The following is a 16,732-nucleotide window of genomic DNA, read 5'->3' as shown; positions in this document are numbered from 1 at the left end:
TTTTTAATTACATACAATTATTTTATCTTATAAGTTATTAACATAATGAACAGTTTTTATGTGCAACATGCCAATCTTAATAGTTAGTATTACAAATCATATGCTTGCGAAGAAGTCCTACGGTCTTAAAGTCTACGTAGGGTAAAAATTACTCGAGCACCTCCATGACTTTCTTTTGTATAAGGAGTTTAAATTAAGTTTAAGACATAATAAAATACACATTGATCTTTTCTCCATACAATATGGTCAAGTTTAGAAGCATGGATGTCGCCTACTAGGGCTCCAATAGATTTGAGCACAGCCTAGGAATAACTTGAAGTGTGTTCAACTGACCCACAATAAAGCAATAAACAAATTTTTGAGTTATCACAAATCTTAAACCCTTTTTTAAAAAGAAAAAAAAGACACTACACGTTAAATGCTCCCAGTGGGCTATTTGCCCTTTGAAGGAAGCACCACACTAGACAACGGACTAGCATGCAACGCCCAGTGGCACAGTCGGAAAACATTCCTGTCGAAAAGTTTTACGGGCCTGAGGCGGGAATCGAATCCACACTCCTTAGCACGATGCCTTGGTGACACTAACCGCACGGCTACGAAGTCCACACACTCCACCTTACTTTTTTACGACTTGAATCGACTGTTTCTTAGCGCCCAGCAAATCGAGAAAATTTCAAATTGCTGCCGTTTCGAACATTCTTAACGGATTGCCTTTGTGCTAGTTCTAATGGAATCGTCTGGACGATAGTTTTTCGCCCATCATTGGAATTTCTGGAAGTTATTTCTGATTCGGAGTTATTCCGGTGGGTCACTGAGTCAAGTCGGTTAAAAAAGACTCCAACTTCCTTTTCAATCAACTTTTACCCAACTAATTGATATAAATCTGACTCCATTACAATATGTTCTACTACGGACGTTATGTAAAAACATAAGAAATAGCCACGGCAAACAAAATTAACAAGGAAGGCTCATTACTAGTGTAAACATCAAATTTGATTGTAAATATTTGACGTCCTTCCTATCATAGCATATACCATTCGGACCACTAGATCATTGTTTTTCTAACAAATTTGTTCGAGGTGGATAGGAATGAAGTCGTCAAGTAGCTGTCAGTTTTCGTAATATATCAACAACTACTTAATATTCACACTTAAATCAGAATGCCGATCTCAGCTGTGCAAATCTCGGTTAAGGTTCATTTGCTGACATCTCAGTAAAAGTGACGTTTGATGGCAGCGGCACCCAAAGGTGCCGCTATAAACAAACTTGATTTTATACTGACATATCAGCTAAATTTCATCGCTGATCGCTCGGCTGTGCGGATCTCGGCAAAAGAATGAAAATTAACCGAGCTCAACTAAGTTTGTTGTACACCGTGGTACCAGCTTTTTTGGAGGAAAATTCTGAAATTATTTTAGAGGAACTCTTGGAGGTTTCGTGAAGCATTTCAGGAGAACGAATGAATCTTTGGGGGATGTCAAAAAGAGTTCAAGGAGAAATTTCAGGAGGAATATCTGAAAAAAAAAATCTCTAAGCATGCTTTGCAAATATTCTAGAAAAAAGATTTTTTTTGTAAGAATTTCTAAAGTAATCTCTGAAAGGCTTTGAAATCCCTTGAAAAAATCCTGAAATACCTGAAAAAATCATGAACAAAATTTTGCAAATTGTTCTAAGAGAATACCTGGCGAAATTCCTGCAAGATTCTGTGGAAAAATCTCTTAAAGATTTTGTTGCTGAAACCATGAAGGAATTACTGAAGAAATTTGTAATGGAATCCATGAAAAAAATCAGTAGGAAATAGTGGAGAAATACCTATTCTATTCTATCCTATTAAAAATTCATGAATAGTTACTGGATGAATTCCTTGTAGAATTTTTTTAATATTTCCTGAGGAGGAATACCTTTAGTAATTTGTTGAGTATTTTTTTATAGATGGTGGGATTTGGAGTATTTCTTGCGGAATTCCTCGAGGAATTGCTGAAGAAATCTCTGATGTTAACTTCTGGCTAAACGCTGAAACAATTTCTGGAGAAACCCGTGCAGGATTTTCTACAGTAATCCTTTGTGAAATTTTTGGACAAATTTTTGATAAAATTTCTGAAGGAATCCCTAGATGAGTTTCCGTATAGCGATTCATGGAGGATTCCATTTAGGAATTCCTGGATTCATCCTTAGAGTAATCACTGTAGAAATTCGTGGAGGATATTCTGTAGTAATTTCTTTAAGTACTTCTAGTAACATCGTCAAATTCAATAATAAATTCCACTATTACCTTCGGAAATACTCTTAGCAAATATTTTAGATCCACTTTGGCACTTTGGGGTTTTTATTGACCGGATTATCTGAAATTCATTTCCCTACAGGTTTCCAATCATATATATAAAATCCCAGAGTTGTCTGTCTGTCAGTAACGCTTTGAAATGTTTCACCGAAATGTGTCACTGAGCGCTACAACAGTAATTTAAGAACACTACAACATCATTCGAAAATATTCTGGAACATTGTTGTTCCCAATTCATGGAATGTTCCCGAACTAATTATTTGTAAAAAAAGCGCCAAATATTGTAAATTTAAGGATACTATTTCCACTTCCATTTTTCCGAGTAAAGATTTCAGAAATTTCTTTAATAATATACATTTATTTCTTATTATCGCATAGGAGACAAATCACCGGGAGAAAATTTAAATAATCTCAGAGTTGTTTGTCTGCCTGTCATACTTCAAAATAATTTACCGAAAGAGAGCAACACAATACCTAGTTTATTTTCATGTGAGACCATTCAAATCGTTATTTTCAAACACGACAATATATTAACAAACGCTACAGCAAATATTCATCACAATATTCGAGAACTTTGCGTGACCCTTCAATTCGTGGAAAGTTCTGGAACTTTAGAAATATTTCACAGTAGAAGAACCCCTACAACAGCATGTGATGTGATTATTTGAGATCGGAACATTACAACAGCATTCGGGAAACTGATCCCATGGAGACCTCTTAGTATAAATTTAGGCGATTTTGCTGTCATTCATGCCATGCGTGTGTCGATATCGGGTGAAGTATAAAAAAAGGGTAAAATTATAACCACTTACTTGACATCACATCTTCCCAAGATAGGAAACTTTTCCTCAGCTTTGTGTTGTTTGAGTGTTTACACAGTTTTTAAAAGATACATTTACTTGCCCAAGCTATCATTTTGCATTCGAACATAGAAATTATCAAACGATGGAAGGTCAAACACTTTTTCGCTTCCAAATTTCGTTGGAACGTGGCTAGCCACGTTGGGTATTCTAGTATGTAATAAAATACTGGTGATGAGCCATAATAATCGCGTGTCAAATTGTTCTAGCTTGTTCAAGAGCCACTACATATTTGATTGAAATTTTCTGTTGCATAACATAAAATATATTATATAGACAATATGAGTCACTCACATATATTTCTGGCGACCAAATATAATATATTTGATTTCATCTAACGTTTTTTTTTAAATCTGCTTTACTTAAATCATCTGGCGTTATAAGCTATGATGGCTCATTTTTTTCGTTATTAACGATATATGAAGCACCGTGTTAGCCATCAATAAGGTATAGAAAGTGCAAACGAGAGATTGTTCAATTTACATTATTAAGCAGAAGCTAATTTCCTGGATATGATATTTGCAAAAACAGTTGGCTTTCGTAATCAATCAGAACCAATCAACTGGTTTAGATATCGTTCAGTAGGTATCTGTTTCAGTCAGCACTATTATAGTTTGGTTTGTAGAAGCGTTTGCGCGCCACACTTATGGCAAAAAAAAAACTGTTGGCTTAGTTTTTACGCAATCTTCCGACCCGGTTCAAACTTATACACTCTTCTATTGCAGAGGGCGGCAATGGCGTTTTCATGGTACGAGAGAGCACCTCTTCGGAGGGTGATTTCGTCCTGTCGGTGCTGTTCCAGGACGAGGTGGTCCACTATCAAATTCGAAGGCACGGCGACGATGCCTTCTTTTCGATCGACGATCACATGCCGATCCATGGGTTGGATTCGCTGATCGAACACTACCGGGAGTCTTCCAACGGGTTGGTGACCCGGCTGCAAACGGTTTGTCAAAGTGGACCACCGCCGCACGATGTCAGGAGCCACGGGAAGGAAAATCTGCTCCACCGGGCAACGGAGAACAGCAACTACACGGTGGTGTCCGAAATGATCAAATGTGGCTATAAGAACATCGATTCGAAAAACGAGCATGGACAAACGGCCGTTCACTTGGCGTGTTTGTACGCTGAGGCAAATATTCTGGAGAAACTGATCGAAGGAGGAGCCAACATCAACAATAGGGATACACAAGGCAATACACCGTTACATGTAAGTGAACAATTTCACCTTTTGAACTTAATTAATTAAAGTAAGGTACGACGGGGCAATACGAGCATCCTAGAATTAAAATAACGTGTAATACGTACTACTTTTGAACAAAAACGTTCACTACATACGTGTAGCAGTGAGCTGATGATACTGGAAACTGGAGAAATAGTTGGCAAACGTTACTGATCTTCTTATTTTAAGCTTTCTGCTAGTGTCCAAAGCAAGAGGCCTTCCTTAGCCGAGTGGTTAGAGCCCGCGGCTACAAAGCAAAGCCATGCTGAAGGTGTCTGGGTTTGAATCCCGGTTGGTCCAGGATCTTTTCGTAATGGAAATTTCCTTGACTTCCCTGGGCATAGAGTATCATCGTACCGTTTTGTCTCAAATTCCGAACAGACTCATATTCCGAACACTCGGTTTTTGTATGACGATTGGGTTGAAATGTTTCACTGAAATATGTCATCAAATCACAAGGCAATGGTAGACAACTGCAATTAAGTTTTAACGTATTCCCATCTATTTTATACCTCGGGAGTAGTAATGATTCTCTACTTCGAGACCAGTAAAACTAGCTCAGATGATTTGAATTGCAAAATTATTCGTTTGAATATGATTTATTCGTGCTGTTCGGAATTTGAATCAAGGTGTTCGGAATATGAGACAGAATGAACACAGTGTTCGGCATTTGAATCAAAATGTTGTTTCAAACTTTTACGTGCATACAATACTTAACAAGTTTAAATCAACAATTTTATCGGTACACTAAACAGCTAACAGTTGGACATTGCGGAGAAACTAAAATTTTCAGAAATATCACCTAATTTATGCCTATCAGATGCATTTGAAGTCACTATTGGTCTTAAGTGTTCGGAATATGAGTCAAAACGGTACCTGCCACACGATATACGAAGCGAAAATGGTAACTTTGGTAAAGAAAGCTCTCAGTGGAAATGCTCATTGAACATTAAGCTGAGATGAACAGGCTCTGTTCCAGTGAAAACGCAAAGCCAATAAGTAGTGCACAAAGCCAAAATAAAAAGTGCACATTGTATGCTGCTGTCTTCGCAAGATTTGTGCCTTTTAAGTTTTAGTGCAATCTTAGAAATTGATTCCAAACTGAGTAGTGTTTGATCCTTTGCTCGCGTCACTTGCTCCTGCGGGGGCGGGTGATGTGAACAGGATCAATCGTGTCGCGCGTCGCTCGCGTGGCATGATTTATTAGTGGCGCGGATCGCGAAGCAGGTTAGTAGTGTTTGATCCTTTGCTTGCGTCACTTGCTCCTACGGGGGCGGGCGATGTGAACAGGATCAACCGTGTCGCGCGTCGCTCGCGTGGCATGATTTATTAGTGGCGCGGATCGCGAAGCAGGTTAGTAGTGTTTGATCCTTTGCTTGCGTCACTTGCTCCTGCGGGGGCGGGTGATGTGAACAGGATCAATCGTGTCGCGCGTCGCTCGCGTGGCATGATTTATTAGTGGCGCGGATCGCGAAGCAGGTTAGTAGTGTTTGATCGCGCCGTTATTGACCCTGTATAAATAGAAGCACTGAATTATGCACACTGAAGAAGATTATGGCCAATCCCAGCCGAACTTCTAGTTGATTCTTTGTGCATTTTCACTGACTTCGGTCAATCACGGAATAGCAACCATTGATTTGTGTAGTCAGTCTAAGCTAAGCTAAGCTAATCTTAGAAATTGATTCCAAACTGTTTCACTGTTTCAAACTGTTGAGTAGACCTGTTCATTAGAATGATGCAAATTTTGAAGTTTTTGCTCCCCTATGCTTAAACGATGTCAATTATGATGAAAATGATCCTCCCAAAATTTGAAGTGATTCGGAAGAAATTTCACTGTGCACACGCCATTTGAAGATCATATGGAGATTAAAGAAGAATTGAAAAACGCCAATCTTTTGTGTTCAGCCCTTTATCTCTTTGTCATAATATTTTATGGAAAAGTGAACACACTCATCTCATGTGAAAACTTCCCAGCTACAACTTTGCTGAAGACCACATTTTGATGGGACGTAAGGATAATTTGTTATTATTGATAACAAAGTCATCATGCTGAGATGATCATTCAATTACTTCAATAGCAACACTGCTTTTTTGCTGTAGAACATAGTAGCCTGGATTACTTTGATCTATTCTTCCCACCAGGAGCACCACTGTTGCCTGCCGAACAGTTGGTGAAGCATGCTACATGCAAACCAACTTTATGATGATGAATAACAATTTATACTGACGTCCAATCAAAAAGTGGTCTTCGGCAAAGTTGTAGCTGGGAAGTTTTTACATGAGATGAGTGTGTTCACTTTTCCATATTGCGGCGCTTATATTAAATCCACATCCAGCGGCGGCGATAACGCGCAGAAGATATGCCCGCAATTCGAACGCAACGTCAAAATTCAAGTAGGCTTGGATTTTTTCGTCCTTCAAAAACACAAATGTTTCAAATTTGCTGAATCTGAAACATTTGGTGATTTTCATTACCACTGCGACGGTATATCGACATTTTCAGATAATCGCATTACGTGGATTTATCTTGCAGAGCACAATAAAATATTATGACGAAGAGATAGAGGGCTGAACACAAAAGATTGGCGTTTTCCATAGTAATCTCCATATAAACTTCAAATGGCGTGTGCACAGTCAAATTTCTTCAGAATCACTTCAAATTTTAGGAGGATGCTATTTATTATAATTGAAATCATAGGGGAGCTAAAATTTCAAAATTTGCATCACTCTACTGTTCATATTTTGCAAAAGTTTCGGAAATCAACCGGTCAAGTGGTATACCCAATTCTCACGATAAATTGAACTTCTGGTAAAAAAAATTCAGCTCATGTGGTGCAAATTTAGATGTGCTTCAAATCAGTTTTATGTTTTTGGGCTGTATTAGAGCTTTAAAAATTTGTAACTCACGAATGGAGAAATAAAAGATAATTTATTTGCCGAGAAATAAGAGATATTTATTTGAAAGCCACACTAAAGTAGTAAAAGTTCTCAGAATAAACAAAGTATATTCAAACACGTTTTATTAAATTTTAGACAATTTTTCTTCTGCGCGACATAGAAAAATGTCTGGTTTTAGATAGATATTTGCAGTCTAGCCAAATTTTGCATGTAGCTATTGAGAATAAATTAAAAACAATAGGTTTGAAGCTATCTCAAATTTCGGCCACCGCGGTGCACCGTACTGAATTGAGCTCTCGCCGAGCGGTGTCACGAATACATGCGCAAGTTTGCTGGTAGAACCTACTGCCGTTTGATTTTGCCGGGAACAGCTGATCTTTGTTTATGTTTTCCATCAGCATTCTTAAAGTAGTGTTGGGGACATGTAACGTGTATGTACACGAGCGTAGAAACCAATATAACACAATGACACAAGCATTGACCAATATTTTTTACAAACACGTTAGCATTGCTTTTCAATGATGATTGATGATTATTTATTCTCGATAAGCAAATGCTACTGTTACTGTGATATAAACAATATCGATTGCAGCAAAATCTTTCATAGCCAACGTCGTTGGCTCAGTAGGTAACGTGTTGAGCTCATAATTTGATGGCCAATGCTTCGATTCTTCTTTATACATGCATGTATCGAATATTTTTATCACAGTTTCCTGCACTACAACATCAGGCCTTGAAGAAAAATATGTATTGAGATTTTTTTAAGGACCATTTTGTTGCCAAAGAGAATAATTTGAAAATGAGTAAAGGCAGGTGGCTCAACAGCAGCCATTCTGCCTACTGAAAACTCGTGATAATGAAGCAACTAATATTAAGACTATCAATTGGTTCTACGTAATTTGTTAAAATTTTTGTATATTTTCAATAAAAGATAACAATTTAGTAATAACAATGTTTTTATGTTAAAGTTATTATATTTTTCTACATGATTTGTTTATGCTGACTGAATTTACAAGGAAGTTTCATGAACAGTAAAACATAAGCAAGAAAAACTGAAATAACTACATTTTTAACAACAAAAATTATTCAAAAGAAAAAACAACAGCAGTTATGAAGTCTAAGCCTTATGTATACGATCCGCAATTTCTCCTTTAGAAAGTTTTGGAAACTGTTTTCGATTGATGAAAACATTTGCCAAAATAGCTTGCTTCTGATTTTCGTTTTGAGATCCTTATATTTTTGTCCTAGTGCAACAGCACGCTCTGCAGAATCATTAACTACGTCCAATTTTGAACACATTGTCTTCACTTGGATGAATTCTTCATGTGCTTCCCATTCTGATGGATCTTGGTTTAGTATGACGTCCATTGGAATACCCAGAATTTGGAAAAACATTTTCGAATTTTCTCTGACGAGATCTTCATTGATTTTGGTAAGACTTTTGGGGGCAGTGATGCGCGAAAGATTCTGAACCATTTTACGTTTTAGGTCATTGGTTACCTCGTTATCGAAAAATGCTAAACATACATTTTGCTCGTTGAGATAATCTAAATGACGAAAAAGTTTCGACTTTCTGGCTGTGGCAATATCCTTGTCGGCTTTTTCATAATCTGTTTGCATTTTTAGCAGATTCAAGTCTTTCCTTTGTGCCACTATCGCCAAAGGAGCCGTATACCAGGCGTCTAAATATATGTTTGTTATAAATAAACATATTATCTCTAATCCTCTCTGCTCTGCTGAAGATAGTGTAAATTGTTCTCTATATAAATATATTTTCAAAGTATATATGCTTTTTGCCATCCATCGGGCATGATGCATTGCACCTGTAAAAAAATATTGTCAATATTTTTGATATCTTCTGATAAATTCAAAATGTCGTCTGCTGATGCGTAGGATGAAATATCAATAGTTCGCCATGATTTTTGGAATCTTTTGAAAATCGCCATATCAGGACTTGTTGATTTCGAGTTCAAGGCCACATTGAATACGGCCTCCAAAATAAGCTCCATTATATGGTGACGGCATTGGAAATGGAGTAATTTTCGACCCAGCCTTTTCTCTAACAACCTTTACTGCACCATTACGTATACCTGTTTTAGATGCAGTGGTATCGTATCCGATCGCCTTTATTGAATTTGTTATAGTCCATTCTTCTAGTACGGTGTAAACTCCATTAGCAATGTATTTTCCCGAACCGCTTTCAATATTAGGAATTCCCAACAGTTGTTCATTTCCATCCCCTTGTCACGGTTATGGCCAAGCGTTCTTCAGCTCTCTTGCTTGGGCCCTTAGACATCTGCTTCGTGTCCATATGCACCACTAGCGCATCTTCCAGAACAAACTTTTTTTTTATCGATCCAATACTTCTTGTCGACTCTATAATGTTAGATACTCATAGACTTCTCTTAACTTGTGTGTGATTGACTATAATTACCTCCTCACGATATCTGCGGACTGTTGAGAGACTTGTTGAATGTTGTTTGATATCCAATCCGAGATCTACCACAATAGATGTCAATATAGCAGCGGCAGCGCTATTCGATGTCGTTATTCGGTCTAGCAGGGCCAAAGTCTCACTACTCCACGGAAATGATATTTTCTTTTTAATAACAGGTGCAACGAGTTCCTCGCCTGATTCATCTGAACTTTGGGAATATTCTTCGTCCACATCAATGAAATTGTCCGCTACAAACATATATCATAATGAAATAATATTGATCTAAAAAAAAAACAAACATTTACTCACTTTTCTTACAGGATTCTTCATTTCCAGCTTGATTGGCACTTGGGAATTGCGATTCGTAACATTAAAAGTTTGTTTTATTTTCAAATCCCATCTTTGTCGTAGCTCATTAAAACATTCTCCTTTTCGCTTGTAATTTATTTGAAATTTTCTCCACGACAAATACAGATCCTTAACTTTCTTTCCAATATGCCAAGCACGCTGTGACCGCAGTTGAGAACTATTATAAACTCCAATAAGTTTATTAGCCGCTAGTGCACAACTCTCCGCAATACTTTTCTTTTCATTACGACGATAATGGAAAAACACTTGTAAGGTACTTTTTATTGTTGGCAAACCATTTCTGTTGAAGTGGGGATTAGCCAATTCAACACCCGGAACAAATACTTTCTTTTCGTCTTCCATCTTCTATATAAATGAAGAATACATAAATGAATAGATTAAAATATATATGATTTATCTCAGGAACAAAAAAATATTTTACCGGATTCGATTTTCCACTTTCGAATTACTAGTTCTTCTACCAATCCGCAAAGCTGAAGACAATCCTTGGCAGCCGATGATAACAACTTGACTGCTGTTAAATGCGCGAGCAATCGAGCAGCGCTAGCAGTCATTTTTTCCATGGGCAACAAAAAGAGGGTAACTTGCATGCAAGTGCGCTAGCAGTCTAGATTGAATATTTTCTTGTATACAAGTTGCTCGCGCCGATTTTCACCGGTTGAACCAATTAAATCATTTTTGGCTATTTTGAGGAAAACCATGAAAACGTATTTTCTGGAATAATTTTGTGACAACATTAGCGCATTTCCTCAAGGGGATACGCGGGAACACGATACGCGAAGGAACCAGGAAAGGAACAACCGCGATTTTGCTAACTTTCTACTTCATACTTATGGGATATAACATTGCGGTGTTTCATCAGACACGGTTGTACCTTTCCTGGATCATTCGCTGCATGGAATTTTGGGCAAATGCGCGTTTTTTAGGAAACTTTCACATTACGCCACAGACTGTCTGTCTGTGATTAGGCCTGACTTGTTTGTCAAATATTGCAAATATTACGAAATTACATAATGCAGTTTACTTAGCTTAGCTCAGAGCTTTAGACTGACTACACTGCCGTGAATCGCAAGTCAGTCCCATCTGTAAAAAGTAGGCATTGAGATGATGGGCTGTGAAGTTCCCAAACTCATTTTCCATGCGAATATTCAAAAAATTCCAGAGGATTGGGACATGTTCATATTGTCGCACCGCCACCAAAACGGATCGCGCCAGTGAAAGTCGCGACGCGCCTCAATTCGCCGCATTTTGAAATCAGTTTTTTAGTGTGGCGCTGCAAAAATCGATTTTTATGAACACAGCACTATACACATATTAGCTGCGATGCTCGGGGCCCGACTAAACAATAATTTTAAATAAATGTTGATCTTGATTTCTACCGGATACATAATATCTCAATGAAACTTTCACAATTTGATTTTCACTACAATATCTTTCCGAGAAAAATATAAAGATGGTCAAAATACGATTCATTTTTGTGTTACATAGTGCGGGAATATGTAGTGGGACTGATATGCGGTTACTTTTCATTATGGGACAATTTAACTTGCTGTTTTTTCCTATTTTTTTTTCAGAATAAATCACATTGTCTCATTACTGCAGCTGAAAGAGCATTAGAAGTTATGTTGAAAACTGAACTCAACCCAATTTTGACGAAAATGCAGATGGGACTGACTTGCGATTCACGGCAGTGCACATATCAACGGTTGCTATTCCGTGATTGAACAAAGTCAGTGAAGATGCACAAAGAATCAATTAGAAGTTCAGCTGGGATTGGCCATAATCTTCTTCAATGTGCATAATTCAATGCCTCTATTTAAACAGGCCCCGTCATCGCAGTCAAGGGGGAATGTGGGAATCATAAAATTACATGAAGCACACAACTATTAAAAAAAAATATCATATATTTGGCATTGACCCCTAATAGGACCAATACAGACAGGTGCATTATACTCAAATCAAGCCCCCTGCACAGTTATTTTGTCCATCTAGGCCTGAATTGTTTGTCAATAGTCAAATATTGCAAATATCATGAAATTACATGAAGCACACAACTATTGAAAAAAATCATATATTTGGCATTGACCCCTAATGGGACCAATGCAGGCAGGTGCATTATACTCCAATCAAGCCCCCTACACAGTTATTTTGTCCCTCTAGGCCTGAATTGTTTGTCAATAGTCAAATATTGCAAATATCATGAAATTACATGAAACTCACAACTATTGAAAAAAAATCATATATTTGGCATTGACTGACCCCTAATGGGACCAATGCAGGCAGGTGCATTTTACTCCATTCAAGCCCCCTGCTTAGTTATCTTGTCCCTCTAGGCCTGAATTGTTTGTCAATAGTCAAATATTGCAAATATCATAAAATTACATGAAGCACACAACTATTGAAAAAAAAATCATATATTTGACATTGACCCCTAATGGGACTAATGCAGGCAGGGGCATTTTACTCCATTCAAGCCCCCTGCACAGTTATTTTGTTCTCTAGGCCTGAATTATTTGTCAATAGTCAAATACTGCAAATATCATAAAATTACATGAAACACACAACTATTGAAAAAAAAATCATATATTTGGCATTGACCCCTAATGGGACCAATGCAGGCAGGTGCATTATACTCCAATCAAGCCCCTTGCACAGTTATTTTGTCCCTCTAGGCCTGAATTGTTTGTCAATAGTCAAATATTGCAAATATCATGAAATTACATGAAGCACACAACTATTGAAAAAAAAACATATATTTGGCATTGACCCCTAATGCGACTAATGCAGGCAGGTGCATTTTACTCCATTCAAGCCCCCTGCACCGTTTTTTTTGTTCTCTAGGCCTGAATTATTTGTCAATAGTCAAATATTGCAAATATCATAAAATTACATGAAGCACACAACTATTGAAAAAAAAAATCATGTATTTGACATTGACCTCTAATGGGACCAATGCAAGCAGGTGCATTATACTCCAATCAAGCCCCCTGCACAGTTATTTTGTCCCTCTAGGCCTGAATTGTTTGTCAATAGTCAAATATTGCAAATATCATGAAATTACATGAAACTCACAACTATTGAAAAAAAATCATTGTTCGGACATACGCTCTCTAACCACCGGTTCAGAGCTCTAACTATTCCTTCGCCACTACAACCAATACATGTACCACGAATGCTCATCATTCCGAGTCACAACGTAGGATAAGAACATTGTGTTATGTTTAGTGTTGTAATAAATAATGTAAAAAGTGGATCTCTCTAATCTCTCGTTTCGGGAAAGAAGTGTCACCTATCGAGCCTATCCTCCTACCCTTTACTCGATCATAATGTTCTCCCCACCGAGAGGCAGTGCTCTTTGTACACACCTGAAATTTCTCTTGCCTTTGAATCTTCAGAGGAAATTTGTTGAAAACCCCCATGGAAAAAAAAAAAAGATTTATTAAGATATCCATAAAGAAATTTTTATTGATCTTCCTTGAAACACTTCTCTACAAATAATTTTACCAATTGGTCGGTGTTCAGACAGACCGGATTAGATGATATTTTAGCCTTCTAAAGATAAGTAGAGGACTGTATAAATTTTGATACAGATGTGTTACGAAATTCATAAGGTTCAACATTACAACAAACAAGGCAAATATTTGGTTATTCCAAATGCTTGAAGTACGTTTTCCAGAATTAATTCAGAAATACTTGCTCCAGTCTATCTAAACACCAATTGGTCGGTGTTAGAATTGTTAGAATACATATTCTTGGTTTGAATTTTTGTGCGATACGAGGGCAGAATTTCTAGAGGCTTTCTGGTAGAATTCTAGAAAACCAGAGGTCAAGGAAGGATATATTTCAAGAATAATTTTTAAAGAAGATTTTGATTGAACTTCTTAAAAAATTGCTTTATTTGTAAAATTATTAGATAGGTTTTAAATATCATGTAAATAACATAGTTTCTAGATTATAAATAATCTTTCATTGCACCGTTGCCCATCTATTGCTCTACCTGCTTCAACATTTTGTTGTTTTTCCTTCTTCGCATGACGGTTTGAGGAACTTCGTACAAAAATCTTTCCATACTTCAAAAAGAAACATTTTGAAGAATCTTAAAAAAGGTAAAATAGAAGAGCTTAAAAAAATACAGAATTCTTATGCGTATGGTTCTTGATTTCTGAAAGTCCATAAGGAATTACTCAACGATTTTTTAAGTAATGCAAAAGTTTCCCCCAAGTTTTAAATTCATTAAAATTTTACATTATGAGTTTTACTACACTACATGTTCGGTTATGTTCTTAAAAATACCGGCAATATTTTCGCGTTAAACTTCTACAGTAGTACAAAAAAATTCGATAAAAAAGTTTGTTTGGAATTTCTAAAGGTAGGGAAAATGAATTCTTTCTATATCAATATGTTCACAGTAGTATCATGAAACTTTAAAGTTCATATAAAAAAATATCTAAGATTTTAATTACACACATTCAGTATAAGTTCCATCCGTTTTAACACCAATCGTGTTCTATTAAAAAATCCGAAGAAAAAAGAAACAAAAATGTCTGTGGTAAATCCTTCAAGGACCTTTTAAGCTTTTCTCAGAGGTACATTGTCAAAAAGTTTTAGAAACTCTAAGGGGTTTAATTCTTAAATCTACGACAGGAATTTAGTATTTTTTCAGAATTATATCAAAGCTGCAATTATTCTAAAAATTACCAACAAAGTTACTTCGAACATTTTTTTGTATGTAAAGAAAACTGATATGGAGTGATGCGTAGAGGAATTTATAAAGCAATCGCTAAATATGTTGAAATATTCATGGAGAAGTTTTTGAACCAAAAAATGTAGAGTTTGGGCAAATTTTTCAATGTTATTAATGGAAGAATCCTGAGATTACCATTCCGAAAAAATGGAACTATTTTTAGAGTCTGAAAAAATATTTGATAAATTTTCTGAAGAAATTCTTCAAGATTTCAAGAATAAATGGCAAAATCTTAGTAAATCTGATGAAAAATTTCTTCAATAAATTCCCAAATTAATCGTTAGAGCTGTCTAAAGAAAAAAAATCTCTGGAAAGTACTGAGATTAATTTTTGGTAAATTCTTTGGAAGGATTCTAGGAAATCCATAATACTAAGAAATCCTTTAACAAATTTCTCGGGAAAACTTTGAGTTTTTTCGTGGAAGAGTTTTTGAAAGAACAGTTGAACGTATTCCGCTAGTAATTTCAAAGAAATGTTAGAATTCTCTAAACACTTTTAGTTAGGCATTTTTGAAAACAAAAAAAAAATATTTTCGTGAAAGTTTTGAAGGCATGTGGGATGTTGCTGATGATGTCTGTAGAGAAATCTAAAAAAATAATTATTTATAAAAAAATGCAGATAGATCTGCGGATAAGTTCTTTGAGAAATCATGAATAACATTTTCCCAAATTGAACTCTTTTTAATTGCTCATGATGTTTTTGTGGAATATTACGAGGAAGCCCTAGAGCAACACCTGGAAGAATCTTTTGTTGCAGAAAGTCTGAATAATTATTTTGCTTCGATTTTTTTTGCTTCAGCTGTTGGTGAACTCTCTGGAGAATTCGTGAACTGAATCCTTGCTTGGTGATCTTGAAGACATTTTTGATGATACTCTTTGAATTTTTAGTAACAATTTTTGGAGAAACGTTCAGTAATTTCTGATCATTCTAAACAAATTATTTATAAACAACTGGAGGATACTTTAAACTTACAATTGCAATTTATATTTGATAATTACCTACGGGGCCTTCCAGGAGAAATGATCAAAATAATTTCTTAAGAATTCTCTGGTGAAATTCTTTGAGAATTTTTGAACAATTCGATTTTTCGAGAAATTTTATGGTGAGATCAAAAAATCAGGGAATGATTTTCTGTGAGAATCCCAGGACGAACTCAGTGAAAAGGAGTTCTTGAAGAAATCACTGAAAAGTACGAAAATAATTCATGAAGAAATTCCCGTACTAGTTCTAAAAGGAATCTCTTCAAACCACATGGTTGATTACCAGAAAAAAATGTTGGACATTCCTTGTGAGTTTTTTTTTGCAAGAATTCTTGAATATTTTTTCACTGGATTACAAAAAGAACGAATCTTTTCCGTAGCGAACAAATCTGTTAAAACTACGAAATTTGTGAAAATCTTGATATAGCGACTGACATAACTATAAAACTAATATTTGCCAGGCCCCCTCCAGCAAAAAATCCTAGCTACGCCAATGACATTTGCACTGTCTTTCAACATAACTCCAACAGGATTCCCACAGTATATTCTTGGGTAACCATCTAACAATTCCCACTAGAATGCCAGAATCCTTATTGGAATCCTCACACTATAATTTCAAAACCCGCACTAGAAATCCATGATCTATGCTGGAATCCAAAGATCCATGTTGGAATTGAAGTATCCACACTAGAAACTCAAACTCCCCACTGGTATCCCCATATTGCACTGAAATCCTAGGATCCACTTCTGAAATCCATGCTAAAATATGCCAGGATGCGCAGCGAATTCCAAAGATCTACACTGGAAATGCAAAATACTCACTGGTTTTCAAATATCTACAGTGGAATCCTAAAATTGGCACTGAAATCCCATCATTCACATTTGAAACCAAGGACCCATGTTCCAATCCTGCGATTCACACTAAAATCGCAAGATCCATA

At 36.3% G+C, this 16,732-nt stretch overlaps 1 protein-coding gene across 6 annotated transcripts in view; it reads left to right on the top strand.

Moving 5' to 3' along the window:
• Nucleotides 1-16,732, top strand: part of LOC5571002 (tyrosine-protein kinase shark) — a 57,224-nt gene that overhangs the window by 16,890 nt on the left and 23,602 nt on the right. For all 6 annotated transcript variants that reach the window (XM_021854735.1, XM_021854736.1, XM_021854733.1 and 3 more), the window contains one exon: nucleotides 3,867-4,351. In XM_021854735.1, coding sequence (XP_021710427.1) covers nucleotides 3,867-4,351 — 485 coding nt within the window. The remainder of the gene's footprint in view (nucleotides 1-3,866; nucleotides 4,352-16,732) is intronic.

The sequence above is a fragment of the Aedes aegypti genome, chromosome 3, assembly GCF_002204515.2.
Source record: "Aedes aegypti strain LVP_AGWG chromosome 3, AaegL5.0 Primary Assembly, whole genome shotgun sequence".
In the NCBI taxonomy this organism is placed as follows: Eukaryota; Metazoa; Arthropoda; class Insecta; order Diptera; family Culicidae; genus Aedes; species Aedes aegypti.
Note: the sequence above shows the minus strand (reverse complement) of the source record. Positions and strands in the feature narration are given on the sequence as shown.